The following is a 22,724-nucleotide window of genomic DNA, read 5'->3' as shown; positions in this document are numbered from 1 at the left end:
TATATGTAGACATCTTACTTTAATTAATCACATTTGAAAAGTTCAACTACAAATAACTGAGAGAAGAAAACTGTTTTCACTGGCATCTTCATTCGTTCATGCAGGAAATAGTTTTAATGAAAATACTAATACTGAAAAACTGATGTCATGATATAATTTTTGCAAAAAGTTTCTGAACTCGACTTTTATTTAAACTCAGTATTGAATCTGCTGTGCTGACGGAATATCTGTTTTGTTGGTGATTGGCATGATTGATTTAGCTTTGGTTTTCATCAGAGGCCCTTTTCTAAGTCAACCGTCTGCATTCACCCGGGTTTGGAGCCGGCACATTGAAGTAGAGTACTCTCTCACCAAATTACAGTTCACCTTTCGTGGCCTTGCTGTTTTGTGGATTTTTTTAATGCAGTTTTGCATGCTTTATTTTTTTAAAGTAGACTGTCCTACAACCTGATTGGCTGTTGACCTTGTGGTTGCATTTGGGACAAGAGTTTTATTTATTTTAGGAGAATGTTTTAGGAGTTTTTGTTTTTTCTTGCCTCCAATACCGCTCCACCGCGATGGGATGCCATGGAGCTCCATAATCAAGACACAAGAATGCCATAAAGCTTCATCAGTAACACCCTCCTCTTGATCCTCCTCCCGTGTGAATGAGGCGATCCTCCTCTCCCTCCTCGTCTTTGTTTAACAGGCTGAGTAGTAAATGGAGGCGCAAAGCCTCTTCGATTCCAGAGTAATTGCTGGGAGTGTACAAGTTAGACTGCAGCTGCTGCTTGGTTCAGCTGTTCTTTATGAACTCTGACAGCCTGTGTGAGGAGGAAGAGGAGGGAAGGAAGGAGCTTGCAGTTGATCAAACACTCCCTGCATGTCAGCTCTTCATCACATAGAAGACAACACAACTTTTCATCTTGGATCCAAATTATTTCTCTTGGCTGACACTTTCGGACATAATCAGTTTTTTTTCCAAGTAGTTGTTCTTTTGTGATCTACTTAACCTCCGCTCTGTCCATCCATGTTCAGATCCAGAATCTGGGCGTGACCGACCTCAGAAACATGCCTTTTGTCTCTGACTTTCTGTTGAGTCTGGTTCTGATGGGCCCGTTTCTTCACATTCAGCTTGTAGCTCTAAAGTTACGTTCACACCGTGAAATCTAAGTGCATTCATGGTGGTCACACTGAACGAACAGGGAGGGGCTTCTTTTTCTATTGTTTACTAGCACATGTGTGCGCCTACAGTAGGAAGAGGCTTGGTGCGAAATCCAAATCTTGTGAATCGGGCACAAAACGGAAATGGTTTGGTCCATCCTTGCAATGGCGGATATGGATTACCATCATATCAGGAGAGTGGCCTAGGTTTGACTTTATTTGAAAAACAAAGCCAGACATCACCAGGCTCATTGCTGTCTGGGTTCACCAGATAAACCAGCTACACTCTGAGTTTGGTGAGTTTCACCGCATCACTGCCAAACGCGAGTCCCTGATTCGTCAAAGTTTGACCTGGTTTAACTTGCAACACACATTCAAATGCCACGGCTTTTGTGTCTAGAGTCTGACAATGGTCGCAAGAAGTTGCATAGCAACATAGACTTTCTGTTGGAAATGGTCATTGAATGCGCGTTACACTGTGTGTACGTAGCATATTAGGTTAAGGTCAGAGTTCTGTACCAGAGGGCACTCACATCACTGCTTATGAACATTAAAACACACTAAGAAGACCCTCCTGACTGTCTCAAACCCCAACAGTTTGATGTCGTTGTCCCAGTTTATCCATTGGAGTTCTGTCTGTCAGCATTGTTACGGATCAGGAAAATTCAAAGCCTTTAGGCAGATTTGCAGCATGTGCAGTAGTTATTGGGCAGCATGAGTCATGTTTAACCTTTTACACCAACATTAACATTTTCTGTTCTTATGTTCATTTTTAAAGGCAAAGATCAGTTTGAAAATCTTTAAGTATTTAAGTCAGAGTTCTGCTCCGCCTGTTTTCCTTCAGCCAAAAAGAGTTTAATGAAAAGAGGAAACATTTGGGGATATTTCACATTTTCCTGATCCTACTGTAGACCAGAATAACCATGAAAGATAGTTCAAAAAGTGTATTGTGTAACATTTCTCACTCAGTCATGTGTATTTAGTTGCTTTAAATAAAATAAAGACAATCTTGGCTCCTCTGCTTCAGTTCTTCTTCACTGTGGAAGGAAACAGCTGTAGATTAGGAGTGTTGCTGGACTCTGTAACTGTGGTGTTCCTCCTGTTTCTCAAGGTTCTTCATCCGCTCCAGCAGCGTTTTCTCAACCTCATCAACCAGGAGAATTTTGCTCAGATCAGCCAAGAAGAAGCCGTCAAGCAGGAGATCATTGCCACGTTGGAGGCGCTGTGCGGCATCGCTGAGGCAACACAGATAGATAACGTAGCCTCGCTCTTCTCTTTCCTCATGGACTTCCTGTCCAGCTGTATTGGCCTCATGGAGGTAGGAGTCCAACAGCTTTAGATTTCTTCCAAAGTAACAAACTGATCTGACTACATTTAAATGCAGAAACTCGAGAGAATCCTCCAGGTTTAAATTAACCCACAAATGTGAGGAAAGTCACAGGAATACAGAGACGAAGAATTGCTGTGAAAAGACCATTTGATCTCATTTCAAAGCGTTTAATTATGATTATGCTGGTTTAAAAACCTGTGTCGTGTCTAGGACATAGTTTCTGCAAAACGGCAGGAGTTCATCAGAGGTTCACCTCTGAGTTGTTGGCAGGACTGTTTACGCTCTCTTCCACTAGCTTACAGCTCCTCACACCCCCACCCCCTCACAGCTAATTGAATAAAAACTACTCAGAAATGCAGTTTTAAGCTTTTTTTCTTTATATATGTCCGACATCTTCAGAAAATGCCAAAAGAACATGTTAGAAACACCAAAAACAGTTTTCTTAGGAGGTTTTAAAAGGGGAAGGATCAAAAAATGTAATGAAGCAAACTGATTAATTAAAAAAAGGTTTCCAAGTTAAAACTACATTAGAATGTTTTTATAATTTATATTTTCAGGCTCGATTAAAATTTGATGAAGAATAAATGGAAGTAATTGATGCTTATTCATGAAAACTCTAAAAGGAAAAAGTGTTTCTTGCAGAAATGCTTCTATGGATGCAGACAGACAGATGAAGCACTGAAAACCGTTTCTATTTGCACCAAAGCCAAGATTAAAGAGCTGAAATAATGAATAAAACTTTAACTACATTTACAGAAACCTAGTTAGTTTAAAGAAGATATTTTGATCCTCAAGGAATACTTTATATGTATTTAGAAAATGTATTTAACTGACACAAAAATGTGAAATAAACAGAAAAAGTTAAATTAGCTAAATATATAAAGTCTGCATTTACGACCAGATAACCAGGAGAAATGCCAAATGAAAAGATAGTTTATTGTTTTTAAACATAATCTTCAATGTGAAAAATGACTTATGAATTAGTGTACGGTACTTCAGAAATCCAAAAAAGGACAAAATGATGTGTGTTTGTACCCAAATCCTGACTAATATAGCAACAGTCTGCTCATCAGACAAGTACAGATAAATGCAACTAAATGACATGACCATACATTAATCTGTGTAGCTGTGACTCTAGTTCTGCTCATCTGAACCAGACATTTGTTGGCTTTCTGGTGTCTTTGTGGTGAAATTGTTTTTATTTTGTAGGTTTACAGCAACACGCCTGAGACCATCAACCTCATCATTGAGGTTTTTGTGGAGGTGGCTCACAAGCAGATCTGTTACCTGGGGGAGGTGAGACTTGGAAAGACCTACAAATGTTTCATACAAACATACAAAACATACAGTGGAGGGAGTAAGGATTTGATCCTCTGCTGATTTTGTAGGTTTGCTCATCTAAAGAGAAATTGATAGTCTGTCACCTTCAGATTAATCTGAACAGTGAGACGACTTTAAAGAAGTTAGATAAATGTATTTGCATTTCATTGAAAAAAATAAGTGTTTGATCCCTCTTGTTCTAAAGATTTAGTACTTTGTCAAAACCTTTATTTGCAGCTTAGAGGTCAGATGTTTTTTTTGTAGTTGAGAAGTTTGCTGCACATATCAGGAAGAATTTTGCTCCACTCTTTAGTCTTTCCATGTTGGAGAGTTTGGAGTCTGACTGATGGACGGATTCTGTGGACAGGTGTCTTTTCTACAGGTGATCAGATCAAACATGCGTCTTTAATTCAGGTCACGGGTAGATTAGGAGAGTCCAACTGGTCTGTTTGAACCAGAACTCTTCAAAATTACTTTGGGATCAAATACTTAATTCTCTCAATGAAATGTATATAGATTCTTTAAAGTCAGTTTCTTGATTTTCTATCTCTCACTGTTCAAATGAACCGACCATTAAGATGACAGACTGTCCGTTTCTTTTTAAGTGGACAAACCTATAAAATCAGCAAAGGATCAAATAATTATTTCCTCCACTGTATAACTTTTTTGGGGGGAAAAAATCTAACAACTTTAGAAAAGCACAGATTAAACAGTTTACTGTGGAAAATGCTTATTTTAAAGTATGTTTTTCTTTTTGGAGCTGTGAGTTTGAATAGCTTCCTCTGGTGTTTGTATATCAGAACAAAGAAGTGAAGTGAGGGGAGATGGAGGTCTTTTCTGTCTGCTGAGTTCTGAGGACGCGTGTTCTCTCTCCGCAGATGAAGTCCATGAAGCTGTACGAGTTGTGTCTGACGCTGCTGCAGGTCTACTCCAAAAACAACCAGAGCAGGAAACGGGGCGACGCCACTGCAGAGGAGGACCAGTACCAGGACCTGCTGCTCATCATGGAGCTGCTCACTAACCTGCTGTCCAAAGAGTTCATTGACTTCAGCGACACCGGTGAGCCCTCCTCCGCCTGTCTGCTTCACTGAAGGAGGTGCATTCAGGCACTGAAAGTGGTGGCTTTATGTTCAAGATGAGGTGTTCAGAAACCAGGACCAGGGAACGCCGGCGTCCAGCCGGACAGTTTCAGCCGCAGACGTGGTCCTGTACGGCGTCAACATTGTTCTTCCTCTAATGTCTCAGGATCTGCTGAAGGTGAAAGACCGGCGCCACAGCATGGCATCTGAGTAAATGTAGCCCTGTGAACTTTGACACTAAATGTGTCCCCTTTGTTTTGCAGTTCCCATCTTTGTGTAACCAGTACTACAAGCTCATCACCTTCATCTGCGAGATCTTTCCAGAAAAGATCCCACAGCTGCCTGAAGACCTCTTCAAGAGCCTCATGTTTTCTCTGGAGCTCGGCATGACCTCGTATCCTTTCATCTAGGGTTGTGCCGATGGACGATATCATCGTCCATCGTGATGGGTGACTGACATCCCGATGGAGAGACCACCATCGTGATGCCACGCCCCCGCCACGTTGCGCGTCGACACCATAAGCCGCGGTTACATGTACAAAATATCTTGATGGGATCAATGGTCGGATTAGAATCCAACCGTGTACATGGGCACAGAAAAATGTTTTCAGAATATAAAAACGTTCACTAAGGTCACACTTTCCGTCGGAATAAATCATCCGCACATGCGCAGTAGGGTTTGAAAAACGGAAGGATATAAATTCCGCCGAGCGGCTTTTTTTTTCAAACTTTATTGAATGCAACAATTCAATACAAAACATTGTTAAACAGCGCCGAGCGGCTATACATTGACATGTCAGCTCGGTAAAATACGAGATGATCTTCTAAACGTGCTTTTAATAATGTTACGGTTATTATGAAACACCTGTTCCTCATCATTTGAATTTTAATCCGTGTGGTCAGCGCTTTTTCTGAACAAAGCCAGGATTAGCAGTATGCTAACACGGGCTAACAACATTAGCTTTGGGTGGCGCTGCACGTAAACGTGTAAGAATAACATCAGCCTTTATTTAGTCGGGACACGACTGGAAACACAAATCCGCGTGATTGTTTGAATGTTTTCTAAGGACTGAGCGACATTTCTGCTTTGAAGCTCAAACCGCTGTGTGTGCTGACGATCCGAGCTGTGCTCAGACACACACTTAAGACCCGGTTCTGAGTTCGGTTGCTTGTACCCCTAGAGCTGCGGGACGGATCGCAGTCTTAAATCTCCCACACATACCGCTCATGTACCCCCCCCCCCTTCCCATCAAACACAAAGCTGTAAGTCCGCGCTCCCCCGGAAGTGCGGGAGCGGACTACTTCTTTTCTATTTTGTTTGTTACTTTTTTTGTTAAAGTCACTTCCCTCAGTTTATACTGGATCATCGCGGATTAACCATTAGTTGGGAAATAAAATGAAAAAAGCAAAAAAACGAATAGCATTTATATAAGAACGAAAAATGTAAAAATACCCCCCCCCCCCGACGATGTCATCGTCCATCCCGATGGTTGACAGCAAACATCGTCAACGGCCAATTTAAGGGACATCGCCCAACCCTACTTTCATCCACCCAAGAAGATTTTTCTGCATTTTTTCCACACGGTTGAAGATTTATTTTTTTCCCCGCTGCAGTTCTGGAGTCAAAGCACCAGATTCTGTCTTGCTGTGCGTTTTACCTCCGCCACATACTCTGAAACCTACTGAAATGTGCACGCGCCTAGAACCCAGTGGAAATGAATTTTGGACATTAAAAAAGATGACATCACAGTTGGCGAAAGTTTCATCAAGATGAATGGGGCTCAAATCTACGACGGAGTATTAGGGCCAACAGAAAGAAAAAAAAAAAAGTAAAATTAAGACATTTTTAGATTAACAAGGAAAAAACACAGAAGTTGTCTGTTTATCGGAGCATCGCTTGAAGATGAAAAGATGTGGAGCCTTTTGTGAAGCTTTATTTTCGGATTATTATAGGTTTAAAACAAAGAGATTCTGAACCTTTGGCGACTCAAAATCAGATTATTGTCAGTGGAGCCGTCTTTCCGGGGTTCAGTGTCAGTAAAGCGGAGTTTCATATATAAAATAAGGAGCTCAGAGACACGTTTTGGTGCAGAGGATCGCTGCAGCCTTTATTCTCCTTTTCATTCACAAACCCTGAAGTTCATCTGTCACCTTACGTCATGAACCTGTCATCAGATCCGAACACCAATGCAGAAGTAAACGTCCCGTTATATCATCAAACAACAAAGATGAATGAAAATAATCTATTATGTTAGCATTAGAACGTTGAAAAAGGCAAAAAAAGTGATCCTCAGACGGAAGCGTCACACAAACGTAGAGATCTTGTTTTTGGTGGAGGAAGAAAGGATTGAAGTGGAAAGCTGCAGGGACACCAGTGGCTTCATCGGGCTGCAGGGATCCTGCAAACCAACCATCAATAAATAAAACTTTAATAAATTGTAAATCAAACAAATGACAAGCAATTTACGAGTTTTTATCTCCTAAATTTACGAGATAAAAACTCGTAATTTTACTTTTTTTTTATTTTTTGTGGCTTTTTTTTTTTTTTTTTTTTTGGGTTGCCCTAATACTCCGTCGTACAAATCTCCTATATGGATAAAAAAATATTTTGAAATCCACTAACTAAACCAAAAACCAGGTGCCACAGATATCCAAAAGAGTTTTTTTTTTAGTTATTATGGGATGGCCACAGGTCCTACAACTTGTTACCCGTTTTGGGACAAATTGTGAAATTTGGTGATTTTTTTTTTTTTATTTTATTTATTTTTTTATACATTTAACCACAATGAAAACTTTTGTTTACACGATCTACACTAAATGTCACACATATGGCACCAGCTTCAGTCTACTACTAAAAACCGAAATTTTCAACAAAAATAGAGAAAGAAAGAAAACACTTTAATACCTTCTACAATTTAAACTCCTCCCAGGTATTTTAAACTGTCACCTCGTTTCTACATACTTAACCGTAATTTGGAATACACGAATCCCTGGCTCATGCTGAACAAAAATGTGACATGTGACGTGAATATATTAGGAATGTGGCTCCAGTTTAAAAAAAAGAAAAAACCTCTGTTGCTAAGCAAATTCCAAAGTTTACTTTTGCAGATACTTCTAAAAACTACATGGAGCTGTTCGTCAACCCCAGATGATCAGAACATATAATGGTTGCTGTGGAGATAAAACTAACAGAAAAGGCACCATTTTGAAAAAAGTGGGGTTTTAATGAACGCGGCTTTGACCAGGGTGACGGCGCCGCCCACAGCTTTAATTTCAGTGGAAATGTCTGCTTTTGTGTGGATAGAAAATAAACCTGAAAGCTCGGGTTTTGCTCGTTTTTTGTTGTTTCTACTCAAAAACTAAACATATATATTTTTCTAAAGTAAAGGTCAGAGTCTGTCAAATGTTGAAAGTTCAAACAAAACAGGAAAGTAACATTCCAAGCTGAAAAGATGAAACCATCTGTGAATTATACCCACTGCAGTTTGATTCCTGTCTTTGTTAGATCCTGTCAACTCTATTAATGCAGAATCTATTAGGATGAGATTTATTAGTTTTTTATTTAATTAAATATTGATTTTTATCAGTTACTGCAAACAATGTTTCTCATAACCAATGACTTGAACAGAAGAAAGGAAGAACTTTCATTACAAGAAAAAGTAGAATTCTCACAATAAATTTTGATTTAAAGTTTTTTTTTTATTTTGTCAGACAAACTGACATGTAAATGCTTCAAAGCAGATGTTGGTTTTTTATGAAACAGGATTGGATCTAACGTTTTTGAGCTCCTTAGCGTTTGCTTTCAGAATGGGTTCAGAAATCAGTCAGTTGTGTTTGGAGGCTTTGTCTCCTCTGACTGAACAGTGCGCCAAAAACCAGGAGAAGGACTCGCCCCTCTTCATCGCTACCAGACACTTCCTCAAGGTCAGCCTGCAACACAAACCACAACAAGATACATGTAGACATAGCATAGATGGAGGAAAGTCTCATAGCTGAGGTTTAAAGGTTCTAAAGCAGGGGTCGGGAACCTATGGCTCGCGAGCCATATATGGCTCTTTTGATGGTCACATGTGGCTCGCAGACAAATCTTTAATTATACTTTTTTTTTTCATTAGACCAGTCCTTCTCGGGCGCGATGCGATGCCAGAGGCGCGCAGTAGTAGCGTTGCTTGGAGAAAAAACTATCAGTTTACTATTATCTATTATTTCACAGAGTTTGTACCACCCGGAAACCTGTGAATTGCCGTGCCTAAAACGGCGCGCTCCCGTCTCTGAGAAAGAGCGCGCAGTTGCGGGGACGGGATGTGTGAGGGAGAAGGGGGGGAAGGGGGGGCAGCAGGTGAATCGCGCAGGGATGGCAAAAACGTAAACCCCGCTGCCCGTCACTCACTGCAGCGTGAGTGTGTGTTTGGCTCCAGGTCTGCATGTGATCAGTCTGTCTCACATCTAAAGAACATTCAGACCTACGATCACGTTTAAAGTCTCAACGCCTGCATGAAGCAGAAACTCACCACGTATCAACCGGACAAGACCATCAGCAGAACTACCACGAATCATTTATTAGCAACAGCATAACGATGACTTATTGTACTTTAAAAGTGTTAAAATTACATCAAATGCACACATTCATTTGTATTTTTAGTTTTAAAAATATTGTCGCGGACTGAGTTTAACTTGGCTGTTGGGCCTCGTTAAAAGTTCTGGAGTTCATGGAACGCATCGATCAAGCAGAGATCTGATTGGCCCTTTGTTCTGTCGCTCAGCCTGTTGTTAGGGAGTTTGGACCAATGGGGTTCAGCTATGGGCCGAATAAGGGAAATGGGAGGACTGGAGCGAGAGCAGGGGAATAAAAAGTTGAGAGAAGCGCTCTCGTCTCGTCTCGGCGGGCGAGAATAAGGAGTTGCTGAATTAATTGTACGGCGTTTGTTAGGGGTCTGCAGTAACCAGAACAAAGAACCTTAAAAGAGGTTAAGTCTCCGTGCCTCAGTGTGGGAAAGGGACGCTACATTATTGTATGGCTCTTTCAAAATTACATTTAAAAATATGTGGCGTTTATGGCTCTCTTGGTCAAAAAGGTTCCCGACCCCTGTTCTAAAGCGTTAACGCTGTGTTTGACATCCTCCCCTCAGCTGGTGTTTGACATGCTGGTCCTGCAGAAGCACAACACAGAGATGACTGTGGCGGCAGGAGAAGCTCTTTACACACTCGTGTGCCTGCATCAGGTCAGCATTTTTCTTCTTCATCTTTTTCCTTTTTTTTCATTGTTATGCAGCTCAGATGATATTTGGTGCCCTCTAGTGGCCACTACTTAAAAACACACCAAAAAGAATTTTTTTGAACAAATGTGTCAAAAACTTTCCTGACTTACAGAGTTCCCTTGTTTAATATGTGTACAAGGATTTTTTAATGCTGTCAAACTCCTCTCTACACACTTTATCCACTTTTCTCAGACAGAAGTGAACATTTTCACGTTTTTCTCTCTTCTTTAAACTCTCAAAGTTCAAACCGTGAAAGTTAAGTGTGAGAGATCATCTTCTTCCAGATGAGGCCGGTTACATCCATAATTAATTCATCCAGATGATAATTATCTCCATGATTATCTTATTCAGCGTTTCAGGATATTTTCCAGCAGCTTCTGAGTCTGCTAATGCCCTTTCTCCATGCACAAATACAAACTTTACTTTTAGCGATTCAGGAACTGGTGAAAATAGCTGAAATATTCCTTAGCAGCCGACTAGGAAGCCGACGCGCTGACGTGCTCTTCATCTCCACTCCCCTCCTCCCCTGCAGCCCCTCCTTCGGACGTAAAAGTCTTAAACAAGCGTCTTGAGTTGTCTGAGTTTTTGTGATGAACCAGAGGAATCCGCTATAAAAATCTGCGGAACTTCGAATAGTTAAATGCAAATAAGCAGGGAAACACTGTAGTCTACTTAAGTCTGCATATCATGAACGGATCACCACATTTTACTGTGGTAAACGCAGCCGAATACAACATCAGTTTGAGGCGCTCAAAAACAGTTGGGTAAAGTTAGTTAGCAGAATATTCATAAATTCAGACTTCTAGGATCAATACCTCTGTTAATTTACATTTTAAACTTATGGAAAGTGTCTCTAATGGGTTGCCTTAATGCAAACAATGACATAGAAAGGCATTTTAACAGGAAAAAGATCACGTTTTTATTTCTTTTTAATGGGAAACGGCTCTCTTTGTGCTGCTGACACAGACGGCAGTGAGACGGCTGCCAAGGGACCGTCTACAAAGCATCTCTAAAGATACTGTCAGTGTTTGCACATGACTAATTACTACCTGTTTTTTCTAGTTAATAGTTAACTATTTTTTCTAGTGGATAATGTACCATCTTTACTGTTAAAGCTACTTTACAGAAATGCTTTGCTTAAGTGTTACATGATAAAAGGAGGTTAGTAAAATAAAAAAAATGGAAAACCCGAAGTCTGGAACAGAAAATAGACAAAAATATATAAACAACTAAAATCCAAAAGGAAATGAGAAGAAGAAAAATCGTATTAGTTCTCCTTCGTGAACCTTATGTCATTAGTATTCCTGAATCCAGTTTTCCCATGATCAAAGGTCAGTGTTTCAGCTAAGAGGACGTTCAGTTACAGCTGCACATGTAATTATCATGTCCAAAAACACCCAAATGAACAAACTGTCATTTTAGAAGCATGCATATTTACAAATGTTCCTGTTTTCTTTTGCATATGTACATATTTATCAATGATCATATTTCTGTAATTATACATGTTTCAATCATTTACTGGTTCTGTTCCACAGCTTTATTCCACATAATGAAACAAAAAACTTTTTTTTGTACGTGTTTTATACACGAGAAATTCATTTTTTCCCTCTTTTTTTAAAATAAATAACCTTTTGATATTTGTCGGTAATACATTGTTTTCTGCCTTGAATATTATTTGAGCTTTATAAAACTCTACTAGATCATAAAAGTTGAGTAATTTTGATTGCATAAATAATTTGTTCGTGTGATCAAGGTAACTGACTTTGTGTACGAGTCGTATGGCTCTAGTTATGTCCCCTAAACCGCTACACAATAAGAAAAAATACGGAGAATCTGTTTATTAAATTTGTTCATATTTTAAATGTTTTACTAAAGTATCAGACTCAGCATCAGCAGCTACTCCAAACCAAATGACTCGGATCGGGACATCCCTACTTTTCAAGTCTGTTCCAAACTGCACACATTAGTTTATAATGTTTTTGTACCAGAATTGAGAAACACAACCTTTAAACTCATAATGACTTGTCTGAAAATCAGAACTGAAATGGATCAGTTTGAAACCTGGAATGGAGTTAATGACATGTTTTTTACTGAAGTGTGTTTTTCATTTTTCCGACTTCCTCAGTTGTTTTTAATTTGTGGTTTGATACGGATGTAACCCTGTCCCATTGCTCTTCATCAGGTGGAGTACTCTGAGCTGGTGGAGACTCTCCTCTCCTCCCAGAGAGATGCCATCATCTACCAGCGACTGGCCGACGCCTTCAACAAGCTGACGGCCAGCAGCACGCCGCCCACCATGGATCGCAAGCAGAAGCTCGCCTTCCTCAAGAGCCTGGAAGAATTTGTGGCCAACGTGGGCGGCCTGCTCTGCGTTAAATAACCACTGGATAACATCGCTGGCCTTGACTCGTCCTGAAAATCAACCAATGAAAGACTGACCCCGCCTCCTCTCTGGGAACTTTGCCTGGGACGATGCGGCTCGAAGCCTCGGAGGAGCTTCTAGTCTGAATGTTTACCCCGTTTTCAGCTGGGAACCTTTTTTTTTTTTAAATCCTCTTGTGCCCGTTGCACCTGCCTGTCCCACTGCTCCTCCAGCATGTTTTACATAGTTACTGTGGTAACCATGGAGACTGAACTGCTCAACGGAGACCTGGTTGAAGGGTTCCCCCCTCTCAAATTGCAGAGGCTGCTTTTTTTGACGACACCGCGCTTTTATTCAGTGAGATGAAAGCTTCTGGAGGCTGCACTCAAACACACTCACAAGAACACAGAGGGAAAAGACTGACTGTGTTTAGGTTAGGCTTTACAGGGGCCGTTTTTGATGTCTTTTAATGAGGATTGCCATGACGCGCACAAACACACACCACCCTGTCCTTTCCAGAGTGCCTTGATGTTGTTGATTGCTCTGTGGGTGTGCTTGTGTGTGACAGAGTGCCTGCGGTTTGCCAAAACCTCAGCAAATTCACACAGATTATAAAAAGCATTGTTATTTTTGATTCTTTCTGCACAAAATACTTTGTTTTTAAACAAGATGGAGTGACTTCTCCTTTTCGGCCAGTAGATGGCAGTCTGCACGAGTTTAAGGGATCTATTATAAGAGCGAGCATCGCTCACCACGTTGACCTTTGCAGATTTTTAATTTTCCTTTTTACCTGGACAGACGCTAGGCTTTAAGAATCTTGACACAAAGAGGCTTGACAGGGATGGAGGGTTAACGGGATCATTTTAGCGTTTTCACGGCAGCATCACTGTTCAACACACACTGGAGACTGACGTGACGGACAGCAATAACAAACCAAATAAAAAGGAGCAGAGCCACTTCTCAAAGCATTATTTTAGAGATCCATTTCACTCAGAGCACTATCCCAGTAATTGTAGATGGCTGTTTTTGTTAATGAAGTGTAAAAGTGTACATAAAGTTATTGTATAAAATGTTCTGGCCTCTTCGGTTTCCTTTTTATGTCTGCTGTCAAGTTTTCTTTATCTAATAAATAAAATGATTGGTTTACAGCATAACTGTGAGTCAGACAGACTCAAAGAAGATGCCCAGATTTTCTGCATTATTCTGTAGATAATCACCAACCTGGCAACCTTCAATTAAATATTTTCCAATTGGTGATTTAAAAAAATTCATATAATACTTCATCTAAAATAATTTGTTTTGCTTCTATTTGTAATTTTAAGTTATGCTGTAAATAAACTAAACTTTTTGAGATATTTGATTTTTTTTTTTTTTTTTTTTTTTTAGCTAAACAATCCATGTTCTTATGAATATCTCTGGTCCGTAGGTTTTAAAAACAAAATACAAGAACAACTGAATTGTGGTAATATTGAGTGTTTTGACACCATTAACTGTTTTGTTTTCAATTTTATATACAGTATAGTAGTTTAAAATGTTTATGTGCAAATGAAATTCATGCAGAAACTGAAATTGAAAAAAGAAATGCAGCTAAATATAAAAATGAAAACAAATGACAGCAGTGAGGGCACAGCCCCGCCCCTTCATTTTTATTTTTAAACTTGTTCTGTCCAACAACTGAGCAAACAGATGAGAGTTGAAGGTCTGAAGATCGGCCGCCCCTCCCCGATCCCACTGTGTATTGTGGTGTGGGGGTACAGTGTGTGTGCTGCAGGTAAAATGGGAGGTCTCCTGTGGGGTGGTGGGCCCCCCTGCTGCCAAGCAGCAGAGCCCCACCCCCACCCTGGGTTCCCTCTGTGTAAGTGTGTGTTTGCTATGTGTGCGGTGTCTAAAGTGAGAGTTAAATTGGGGGGTGGACAGGTGAGATATGAACCCGGATGTATCCCCGTGTCCCCCTCCACATGACCCTAGATGAATCAAGGTGTCTAATACGCGGGTAAAAGTGGAATGGAGGGCGGGTGCCGTTGAGGCCCCAAAGAGGGTGACACCCCGTTCAGCCCTGCCAGCACATCCCACCCGTCCAATTTCCGGAGCCCTATGTGCATGTGTGCAAAATTAGTTTGGGTGGGAGCGGGAAGGAGCAGGCGGATGGGCACAACCGGGGGAAGAAGGCCTCCCCCCGAGCGATCGGTCCCCCAGCAGGCCGCAGTAGGTGCCTCACCTCCCAGGGCGACCGGGAAGCCAGAGGGCAACCAGCCAGCTGCAGACAGAGACCGGGACAGCCCCAGCGCAGAGACAGTCAGCAAAGGAAGGGGTCCACCACCGGACCTGAGGGGCAGGAGGTCCAGCACCACCACTCATGCCCCTCACCCTCCTGAGGAACTAGCAATACCTGAGCGTAGATGGGCGTAGACCAGTGCTTCTCAAATAGTGGGACGCGCAGTAGTAGCGGTTTTAGGCACAGGTAATGCGGGCAATTGCTCGGGGCACAAATTTAACCGTGCGCGGTGGTGACAGTGACTTAGTGCTTGGAAAAAAATCTGCTCCTTTATTGATTTACTATTATCTGTTCTATCACAGAGTTTGTAACAGCTTGAAACCTGTGAACTGCCGTCCCTGCAGCTGGTCCTGTCTCCTGTCACACGCAGCTGCGTGTGTGAGAAGGAGAGGGGAGGGATAGTGTGCTCAGGATGCGAGGTGGAACAGCGCACGCCAAGATCATCACGTGCCTTTAGATTACTCCGTTTGTAGGAGCCATAATGGAAATGGCACAGGTGAAGCGCTGCAGGCGTGTGTGGCACAATTTTTGAAAGGTGCTCACTGACTCACTGGTGACGCATGTGAATGGATGAAGAAGTGGGGTGAGCCGCGGTGATGACATCATTTGTTGACCGCTGTGACGGGGTCCCGTCAGGAAATAATGCAGAGGAGCCAAGGTGAGGAGGGTCGTTCTTTATTCAGAACCAGTTGACACCACAGTTTCTCAACGCAGCGCCACACAGCGCATGGCACCTCCGTCACTCCTTATTTCACTACCTGTGGTGCTCCCTTTTAAGCGCTAAGCCATGCCTGTTGGGCGTTGCTTTCAATTATTGTCCAGATGGCACCACAGGTAGTAATTTTAAAACATAAAACACATAAATACACAAACAATAAAACACGGTGTGGCCCCCCCCTTGTCATCTGACGGTGCCACACCGTCATAATCGCGTTATTTGTTAAAATTTGGAAGTCTGTCACTGCTTGATTATTTAATGTGTTAATCGTTTGGACTGTATGGATGGGAAACCTGCAGAAGAAGAAAATAAATAATTTGCAGCGAAGCAGAAGTTTGGACTTTTGTTGGAACGCGCGTCTGACAGAGAAGCCGGGGCTTAGCCCAGGGCGGCCCTCAATGCTGTTTGGCCGCAACACAGCTCATGGTAATAATTTCATCTTTTATTAACTATTGTAGACATTTTGATGACATATCTGTATATTCCATAAATGTATTCTTTGTCCGCCTGTCGTTTAGTTGGTGTCAGTATTTGACATAAAGACAGCAGGAAATGCAGGAAAACAGCTGCACTTTTTGAGATCATAGATAAACAATCGATCATTTAGAAAAGAAAAACAGCACAACGTTTTTTGTTAACCTATTTCTTCAAACTAAAAACATTAAATATATTGGTGCTGCTGTGTTAATGTTTAAGATCAATTTACATTTAATATTATTTTTTGATTGAATTATTTTAATCAGCATCAAATGGTTCAGTTGGTCAAAAATGTGTCTAGTTTAAATAAGGACTGACAGATTTTTATTTTTATTTCAGGCAGTTTAAGCTACTTTTCTGCTTTAGACTATAACAGGGTTTCTGTGTGGCTAAATAAAGTTAATATTTGTTGAAAGTGGATTTATATTGATTTTTTCTTTTGTTATTGTTAGAAGATACAATTTCAGGTATACTTACACAATTTGTATAGATACTAACCTAATTTTTCTTTTTCCTAGGCCTTGCAAAAAACAATTGAGAAGCACTGGCGAAGACAGTTTTGCTGGCTTCTTGTCCCTCTGTTGTCGCCGTACTGTTTTGTTACGTCACAATCCTGCGACTGCCCGTGAGTTCGAGAGCGCAGCAGTTTCAAGCGTTTCTGACTGCAGAGTAACGCAGAGGCCAACAGGAGAAAGGGGTTACACGTGAGTCTCGTGCTCACAGACAAACGTTGACACAAACATCGACGATGAGTTTAAAGTAATTTTGGCTGCTTAAGAACGAGCGCAGACATGAATTCCGGCTGTAACGGGACGTCCAGCCCTGACATGCTTTCATCATCATTCATGCTGCTAGAGTTCTCTTAATTTCCTTGACAAAATGAACCCGTTTGAACCGATTTATTGCTGAAAACCTCAACCCAGGATGTTTTAGAGATAATTTTCAATGTATCAAAGCTTATTTTTCACAGCGTAAACTTAGAGTTCTGTTATGTTTCTGAAAGTCTTCCAGAATTTGTCAGATCTCCGGAATGAAAACGGACTGAGTTCTCCAGGTCTGAATCTGAAATGTAATAAATCAGGAATATTCCCTTTTTTCTCCTTATCTCAGTTCCATCTAAGGGAACCATCACTGCTGGGGGAATTGCTTCCTCCTCATCTTCCTCCTCCAGTCCATCATGAGTGGGAGCGATGATGATGATGATGTTCCCACTCTGTCTGCTCACACTCTGGCTGCCCTGCAGGAGTTTTATGAGGAGACTGGAGCTAGTCCGGACCACCAGGCAATTCCCTCCGACCCGTTCAGTGTAGGAGCTTTGGAGGAGGACTGGGTGAGTTCAGATGCTTTTGCAATGCTGGAGAACTTTTTGCATTTGTCCAAATTAATCTCATTCATGGTCTGGTCTCTGATGTAGCAAATTATGATGGATTTTTTTTACAATGCAAATGAATGTTTTTTTTCTTCTTTCTTTCTTTTTACTGGTCTTGTATTTGGTTAAACATCTTATTTATTGGACACATTTTTGGATTTCTGTGGTTCTACTTTGTTTTTTTTTTTTACATGCTTTGAGTTTCTGCGTCTGCATTTTTGAGCAACTGATCCAGACGTCTGACAGAAACAGGAAGAAAAGCTGATGAACTTCAGTCGTGTGCTTCAGATTCTGGTTCCTGATGACTCAGTGTTACCGATCGCATGGACTCTTGTGTTGCAGCGGATGAGTCAGTTCTGGTACAGCGATGAGACGGCAACACGGCTGGCGGAGGAGGTGGTGCGAGAAGCTGGAGAAGGAGGCAGGTGGGGCCACAACATATGTGCGATTTTAGCGATCAATAATTCAATATATGACTTGTGGTGCATTAACAAATAGCAAAGCAAATAAACAACTAATACATCTTTTCCACTTAATTGGACCTATTTTATTTAAATAAAAGTCAACATAACTTAAGTTATACTCCAAATGATCCTCATCCAAATAGGAGGCGGGCATCTAACATAAAGGAGGTCCATCTGTTTGGTCAAATGCGTAAAGGGCTCAGTTTGATTCTTTAAATACTTCAAGCTGTCATGAGATTGTTTTAGCGTGCGTGTAACCATCGCAGTTTACGTCATCTTTTGCCAGGTTGATATTGTGGTGATGATAAACTTGCAGTTTAGTGTACTGGCCGAGAGGCAAGTAAGGTTAGACACATAGGACCCTCTTTGTTTCAGATTTGGTTCTGACATTGCAGCTGCTGATGCTCCTCTGGTGTTGGAAGACTTTAGTGGGCTCAAAGCAGGATCAGCTTAAAGTGAATGAAAAGGCAGGTTGTAAATCTGGAAGAAAAAGTTGAAAACTATTTTAAACCCGACAGTACACATGGTAAACTTGAAGAAAATATTGCAAATTTCAAAAAAAAAATTGTAAATTGTAAATTTTAAGAAAAAGAACTAGATACCTAAAACTGTTACCAAATGAAAAATAATGTTTTTTTGTAACATCTGCTGTTTTTTTATATTCAACTTTTGTTTTATTCATTTCTTTTCCTCTTTGCTTTTATTTCTCAGTTTATAGTTTCAATTCAAAATTTTGTTTTATGTGTTGGGCCTAATTTGGGGCTTGGAGGCCAATGGCTACCGGGGCATGACTGGGATCAGGTGACAGAGGTGATGGTGGAGTCGTTGCCGCTCCTGAACAGCTGAAACTTTAGTAGAGCATTACTGCTAAAGAAGAGGCTTTTTAAAATACTCATGTCAATATATCTGCATCTTAAACTAACATTGTTGTCAACAAAAAATGACCAAATCATCCAATGTCTCATAATTGATACCATCTACAGTAAATCTCATTTAAAAAAATGAAGATGCGATTTATTTTTTGTGGAATTCATCAAAGGGTTTAAAAATTCTAATTTCCAAAAATCTGAATTTTCTGTCAATTCTTTGATGTGGTGGACTGTCCAGGGTTAAGAGTTGCTTTGAAGTGTTTGAGTGATGGCCCATGGCAGCTCTCCGAGCTTCTCTCTTCGTATTCAGATCAGCTGTCCAGCGTTTCCTGCAATGATCAAGGTCCAGAAGGAAGCTCAAAGGGGATCGAGCTCTTCCTGTTTGTGCTATAAAACTGCGGAACGCTTCATCACAGCATGTTAGACCAACATTTACATTGTCCACCCTTTAAATCAAATCTTAAAATCCATTTTTACATCCCAGCCTTTGATTCAGTGTTGGACTCCTTTCTGCTTCTGCTTTCTCCTTAGTTTGAAGAGTTCGGTTGGGGGTTTGTGTCTTTTTAAATAAAGTTGGTGGTCTTGTATCAGTATATTGATGCTGCATCATTGTACTTTCAAAGTGTTAAACATGATGCATCATGATCAGTCCTCAGGTGAGTTCTGAGTGAAGAGGCCCCTCCCATTCTTGGGTTATCGGTCGCCTATGCAAACACTTTGTTTCGTCTTGAGGGTTTAAGGCTTGATTTAAAGGCAATGATCAGCACTAACCACTGCTCAGTGGTTCTTGCCTCACAGCAACAAGGCCCCTGGTTCAAGTCTCGGCTGGGGGACCTGAACCAGAACATCAATGGGGGACCTTTCAGTGTGGAGTTTGCATGTTCTCCCCGTGCATGCGTGGGTTTTCTCCGGGGACTCCGGCCTCGTCCTACCGTCCAAAAACATGCTCCAAATTTAATTTGAATACTCTAAATTGTCCCTAGGTATGAATGTGAGTGTGTATGGGTGTGTGATTGTGGCCCTGCGACAAACTGGGGACCTGTCCAGGATGTCCCCTGCGAGTGGCCGGGATAGGCTCTTGCAGCCCTGTGACCCCGCAAGGGACAAAAACTGGTTTAGAAGACGGATGACTAAATGATCAGCCAGAAAGCTGTCCCTTCTTATCTCATGCTTGAATTTCTGATGGATGTCTGAAAACTTAAATCAACTTAATCAACTTAAATCCAAATGATCTGATTCATTTTGGGCTTGAAAGGTGCTTGAAATGAGCTATTCTAGCAGTTAAACCCTCACCATGCACCAAACAAACCGGTTTAGCTGCTAAACCTTCACTGCCTTGGCTTCAACTTCCTAACATGAAATCCATCAAATCTCTGTTATTACTGATCCTCAGCTGGATTGCACTTTGGGCAATTTGGAAACAGTGACACACTGCAACAACAGGCCATTAGAAATAAGTTAGAAATTCTAAAAATTTGAAAGATTTTCTTTAAACAAACAAGAAAATCTCCCAAGTGGGGTAAAAAAAATGCTATAAGAATTCTTATTGTATCAAAAACAATTCTAGTCATTAAGACATCTTTTCTCAAAGTAATATTATTTTGCTATTCTTGATAAGATTATTTTTCTTGCTAGACAGACAACAAGACAAATTTTCTTGAAACGAGGATCTTTCTACTTTCTTAAGAAACAGGTTTTGCAGTGCAGCAGTAAAACCCAACAAGCTGCGATTCTTTTGTCAATAAATCCATGTTTGTGATGAATTATGAAGGAGAATTTTCAAAAATCAGATCAAAGTTAAAAAGCTAGATGAAAGGGGTTTGTTTGAATTAGGCCTGCACAATATACCGCAAATTTATCGTTATCGCAATATCCAGCTCTGCAATATGCATATCGCGAAAGACGGTGAATATCGCAATAAATCATAAACCCAAAATGTGTTAAACAATCTTATGGCAGCTTGAAGCATTTAACGCATCAAATAAATCCCTTTATGTTTTGACCAATCAGATGGACGCTTACCCATTGTTTACCAATCAGATGGAGGCCTATTATGTTAGACGATTGTCACCTGTGTCGATGAGGGTCATTTGGAGTATAAATTTTAAACTTTTGCAGTGAAATGGGAATGATGTTTTTGGTTATTTTTCTATTTGTTTATATACCGCAAATTATATCGTTATCGCCATATTGATCAATAATATCGCATATCGCAAGTTTTCCTCATATCGTGCAGCCCTTGTTTGAATAAACTCCTATACCATACAACATCAGATTTTTGAGCTTTTATGTGTATAATAATTTTAATTCCTCTCAAAAAGTAGTAGTATTTTGATTTTGAGTATTTTGATCCGTTCACGCATTTCTGAGTATTCCTCTAAAAAAAACCTGCGCTCTGAGCACCAGCCCCTCCCAACCCACAAAAATGTGCGTGTCCTCACATTGTGACGTGGATCAGTGAGAAAAGCCCCTTCTGGGAAGAGTCTGTTCTGCCAGCTCTGCCCCCAGGCTAACACACACACACACACACACACACACACACACTTTCTCTGTAAAGCTAGCGGTGATCAGCAAAACGCTTTGCTTTTCTATACACAATATGCATATCCATCTTTGCAAAAGTTTGGATGTCGTTTGTTTTTGTGGGAGAAACGCTGACGTCAACTCTAGGTTGACGTGATGAAATGGGCAGCAGTCACAAGGAACTTAAGTCTTTTTAGTAAAAGTGTTTTTGGTATTCCTAAGCAAAAAGTAGTCTATTTCAGTGTACTAGTCTGTGTTAAAAGTGAGGCAGTATACCTGAAGTTTACTTTTTATTTACTATCTACATATTGTAAACTTAAAATGTTCCAAACTAGTCTAAAGAAGTATTCAGTTAGTATACTTCTCAACACTACAGGTACATGGTCTATAACAGGGGTCTCCAGGATCCTACTGGTTTTTGGAAATCCTGCTTCATCTGCAATAAATAATCTTTATCAGGTGTGTTCAGCCAATGAGAAGCTACAATGGCAGGTTAGTTGGAAAACATGTAGAACACTGGCCTTCGAAGTCTGGAGTTTGGCACCTGTGCTCTATAGTATACATGTTATACTTAATATTATTTAATACAATAAACTTGAAGTGACCTCCTTTTGGCTGAGGGGTATTTCATGAATTCACTCAGCCTCTTCAGATTTTCTCCCTGTCAGCAGATGTTTTCTTTACGTTGAGGTTCTCTGACCTTCAAACATGTCTGTCGGCGCTCCTTCTCTCAGGATAGCCTGTGTGAGCGCGCCCAGTGTGTACCAGAAGCTGAAGCAGGGCGTGGTGGACGGTTCAGAGCGAGTCACTGCCGTCGTCTTGGAGTTCGACCGCCGCTTCTCCACCTACAGAGAGGACTACGTTTTCTACGACTACAACCAGCCGCTGTCTCTCCCGGTGAGTGTGGAGCCACGCAGCTTCGACATCGTCCTGGCCGACCCGCCGTACCTGTCCGAGGAGTGTCTGAGCAAAGTGGCCGAAACCATCAAGTACTTGAGCAAAGGCAAAGTGCTGCTGTGCACAGGTGAGAAGAGGGGGCTCCCTGACCTGAGCCTGCACGCTGTTCCGTCAGTCTCGCGTGTCTGTCTGAACTAACCGTTGCTCTGCTCTGCTCTGCTACAGGAGCCATCATGGAGAATCTCGCCAAAGAGCTGCTGGATGTTAAAATGTGCAGCTTTGAGCCCCGGCACAACAGAAACCTCTCCAACGAGTTCCGATGTTTCGTCAACTACCCGTCCAGCTTGCTGTGTCTCTGAACTCTTGGCCTGATTCGAGCAGGGACTGTCTTTGGCAAATAAGGATCGTCTTTTTAGGCGATGCAGAGCAGCAGGAGAAGAGACTTTCACTTCAATCAACAGAATGCTCTTTCATGACTGCTCATTGAAGGAGCAAATATTGACGTTTTTCCAGAAAAAAATGTCAAACATCTTATAAATCTAAAATATGTGACTTTGATAGTCAGTAGGGGCTGTTTGGTAGGATAATAAATCAAATGTTGTGTTTTCCAATAAAAAATCATCTCTCATCTTTATTTTAA

The 22,724-nt window shown here is 41.1% G+C and overlaps 2 protein-coding genes across 3 annotated transcripts in view; both read left to right on the top strand.

Moving 5' to 3' along the window:
- xpo4 (exportin 4) overlaps positions 1–13,575 on the top strand; it is a 71,488-nt gene extending 57,913 nt beyond the window's left edge. The window contains exons 17-24 of the mRNA XM_023950593.1: positions 2,255–2,461; positions 3,683–3,769; positions 4,672–4,852; positions 4,929–5,050; positions 5,136–5,266; positions 8,679–8,796; positions 10,002–10,094; positions 12,313–13,575. Coding sequence (XP_023806361.1) covers positions 2,255–2,461; positions 3,683–3,769; positions 4,672–4,852; positions 4,929–5,050; positions 5,136–5,266; positions 8,679–8,796; positions 10,002–10,094; positions 12,313–12,510 — 1,137 coding nt within the window. The 3' untranslated portion in view covers positions 12,511–13,575. The remainder of the gene's footprint in view (positions 1–2,254; positions 2,462–3,682; positions 3,770–4,671; positions 4,853–4,928; positions 5,051–5,135; positions 5,267–8,678; positions 8,797–10,001; positions 10,095–12,312) is intronic.
- Positions 13,576–16,549: 2,974 nt separating this feature from the next.
- On the top strand, positions 16,550–22,724 carry LOC101157982 (EEF1A lysine methyltransferase 1). Of its 2 annotated transcripts, none has more exons than XM_020713131.1 (5): positions 16,550–16,666; positions 17,073–17,292; positions 17,620–17,756; positions 21,922–22,211; positions 22,310–22,724. In XM_020713131.1, exons 2-5 carry the CDS (start codon positions 17,140–17,142, stop codon positions 22,441–22,443), a joined length of 714 nt encoding a protein of 237 aa, XP_020568790.1. In that variant the 5' UTR covers positions 16,550–16,666; positions 17,073–17,139; the 3' UTR covers positions 22,444–22,724. The 2 variants fall into 2 exon arrangements, with proteins under 2 accessions (XP_020568790.1, XP_004081646.1); XM_004081598.4 differs by having other exon boundaries at positions 16,551–16,666; positions 17,674–17,756.

The sequence above is a fragment of the Oryzias latipes genome, chromosome 21 (genome assembly GCF_002234675.1).
Source record: "Oryzias latipes chromosome 21, ASM223467v1".
Lineage (NCBI taxonomy): Eukaryota > Metazoa > Chordata > Actinopteri > Beloniformes > Adrianichthyidae > Oryzias > Oryzias latipes.
The sequence above is the reverse complement of the archived record's forward strand: the minus strand, read 5'-3'. Positions and strand labels throughout refer to the sequence as shown.

What these genes read in the sequence shown, in the direction of transcription:
- LOC101157982 (XM_020713131.1), top strand. Translation starts at nt 17,140, where the DNA reads ATGAGTGGGAGCGATGATGATGATGATGTTCCCACTCTGTCTGCTCAC. An exon ending in GAGCTTTGGAGGAGGACTGG is followed by an intron (nt 17,293 to 17,619) that starts GTGAGTTCAGAT and finishes CGTGTGCTTCAG; the next exon opens with ATTCTGGTTCCTGATGACTC. An exon ending in GAAGCTGGAGAAGGAGGCAG is followed by an intron (nt 17,757 to 21,921) that starts GTGGGGCCACAA and finishes TCCTTCTCTCAG; the next exon opens with GATAGCCTGTGTGAGCGCGC.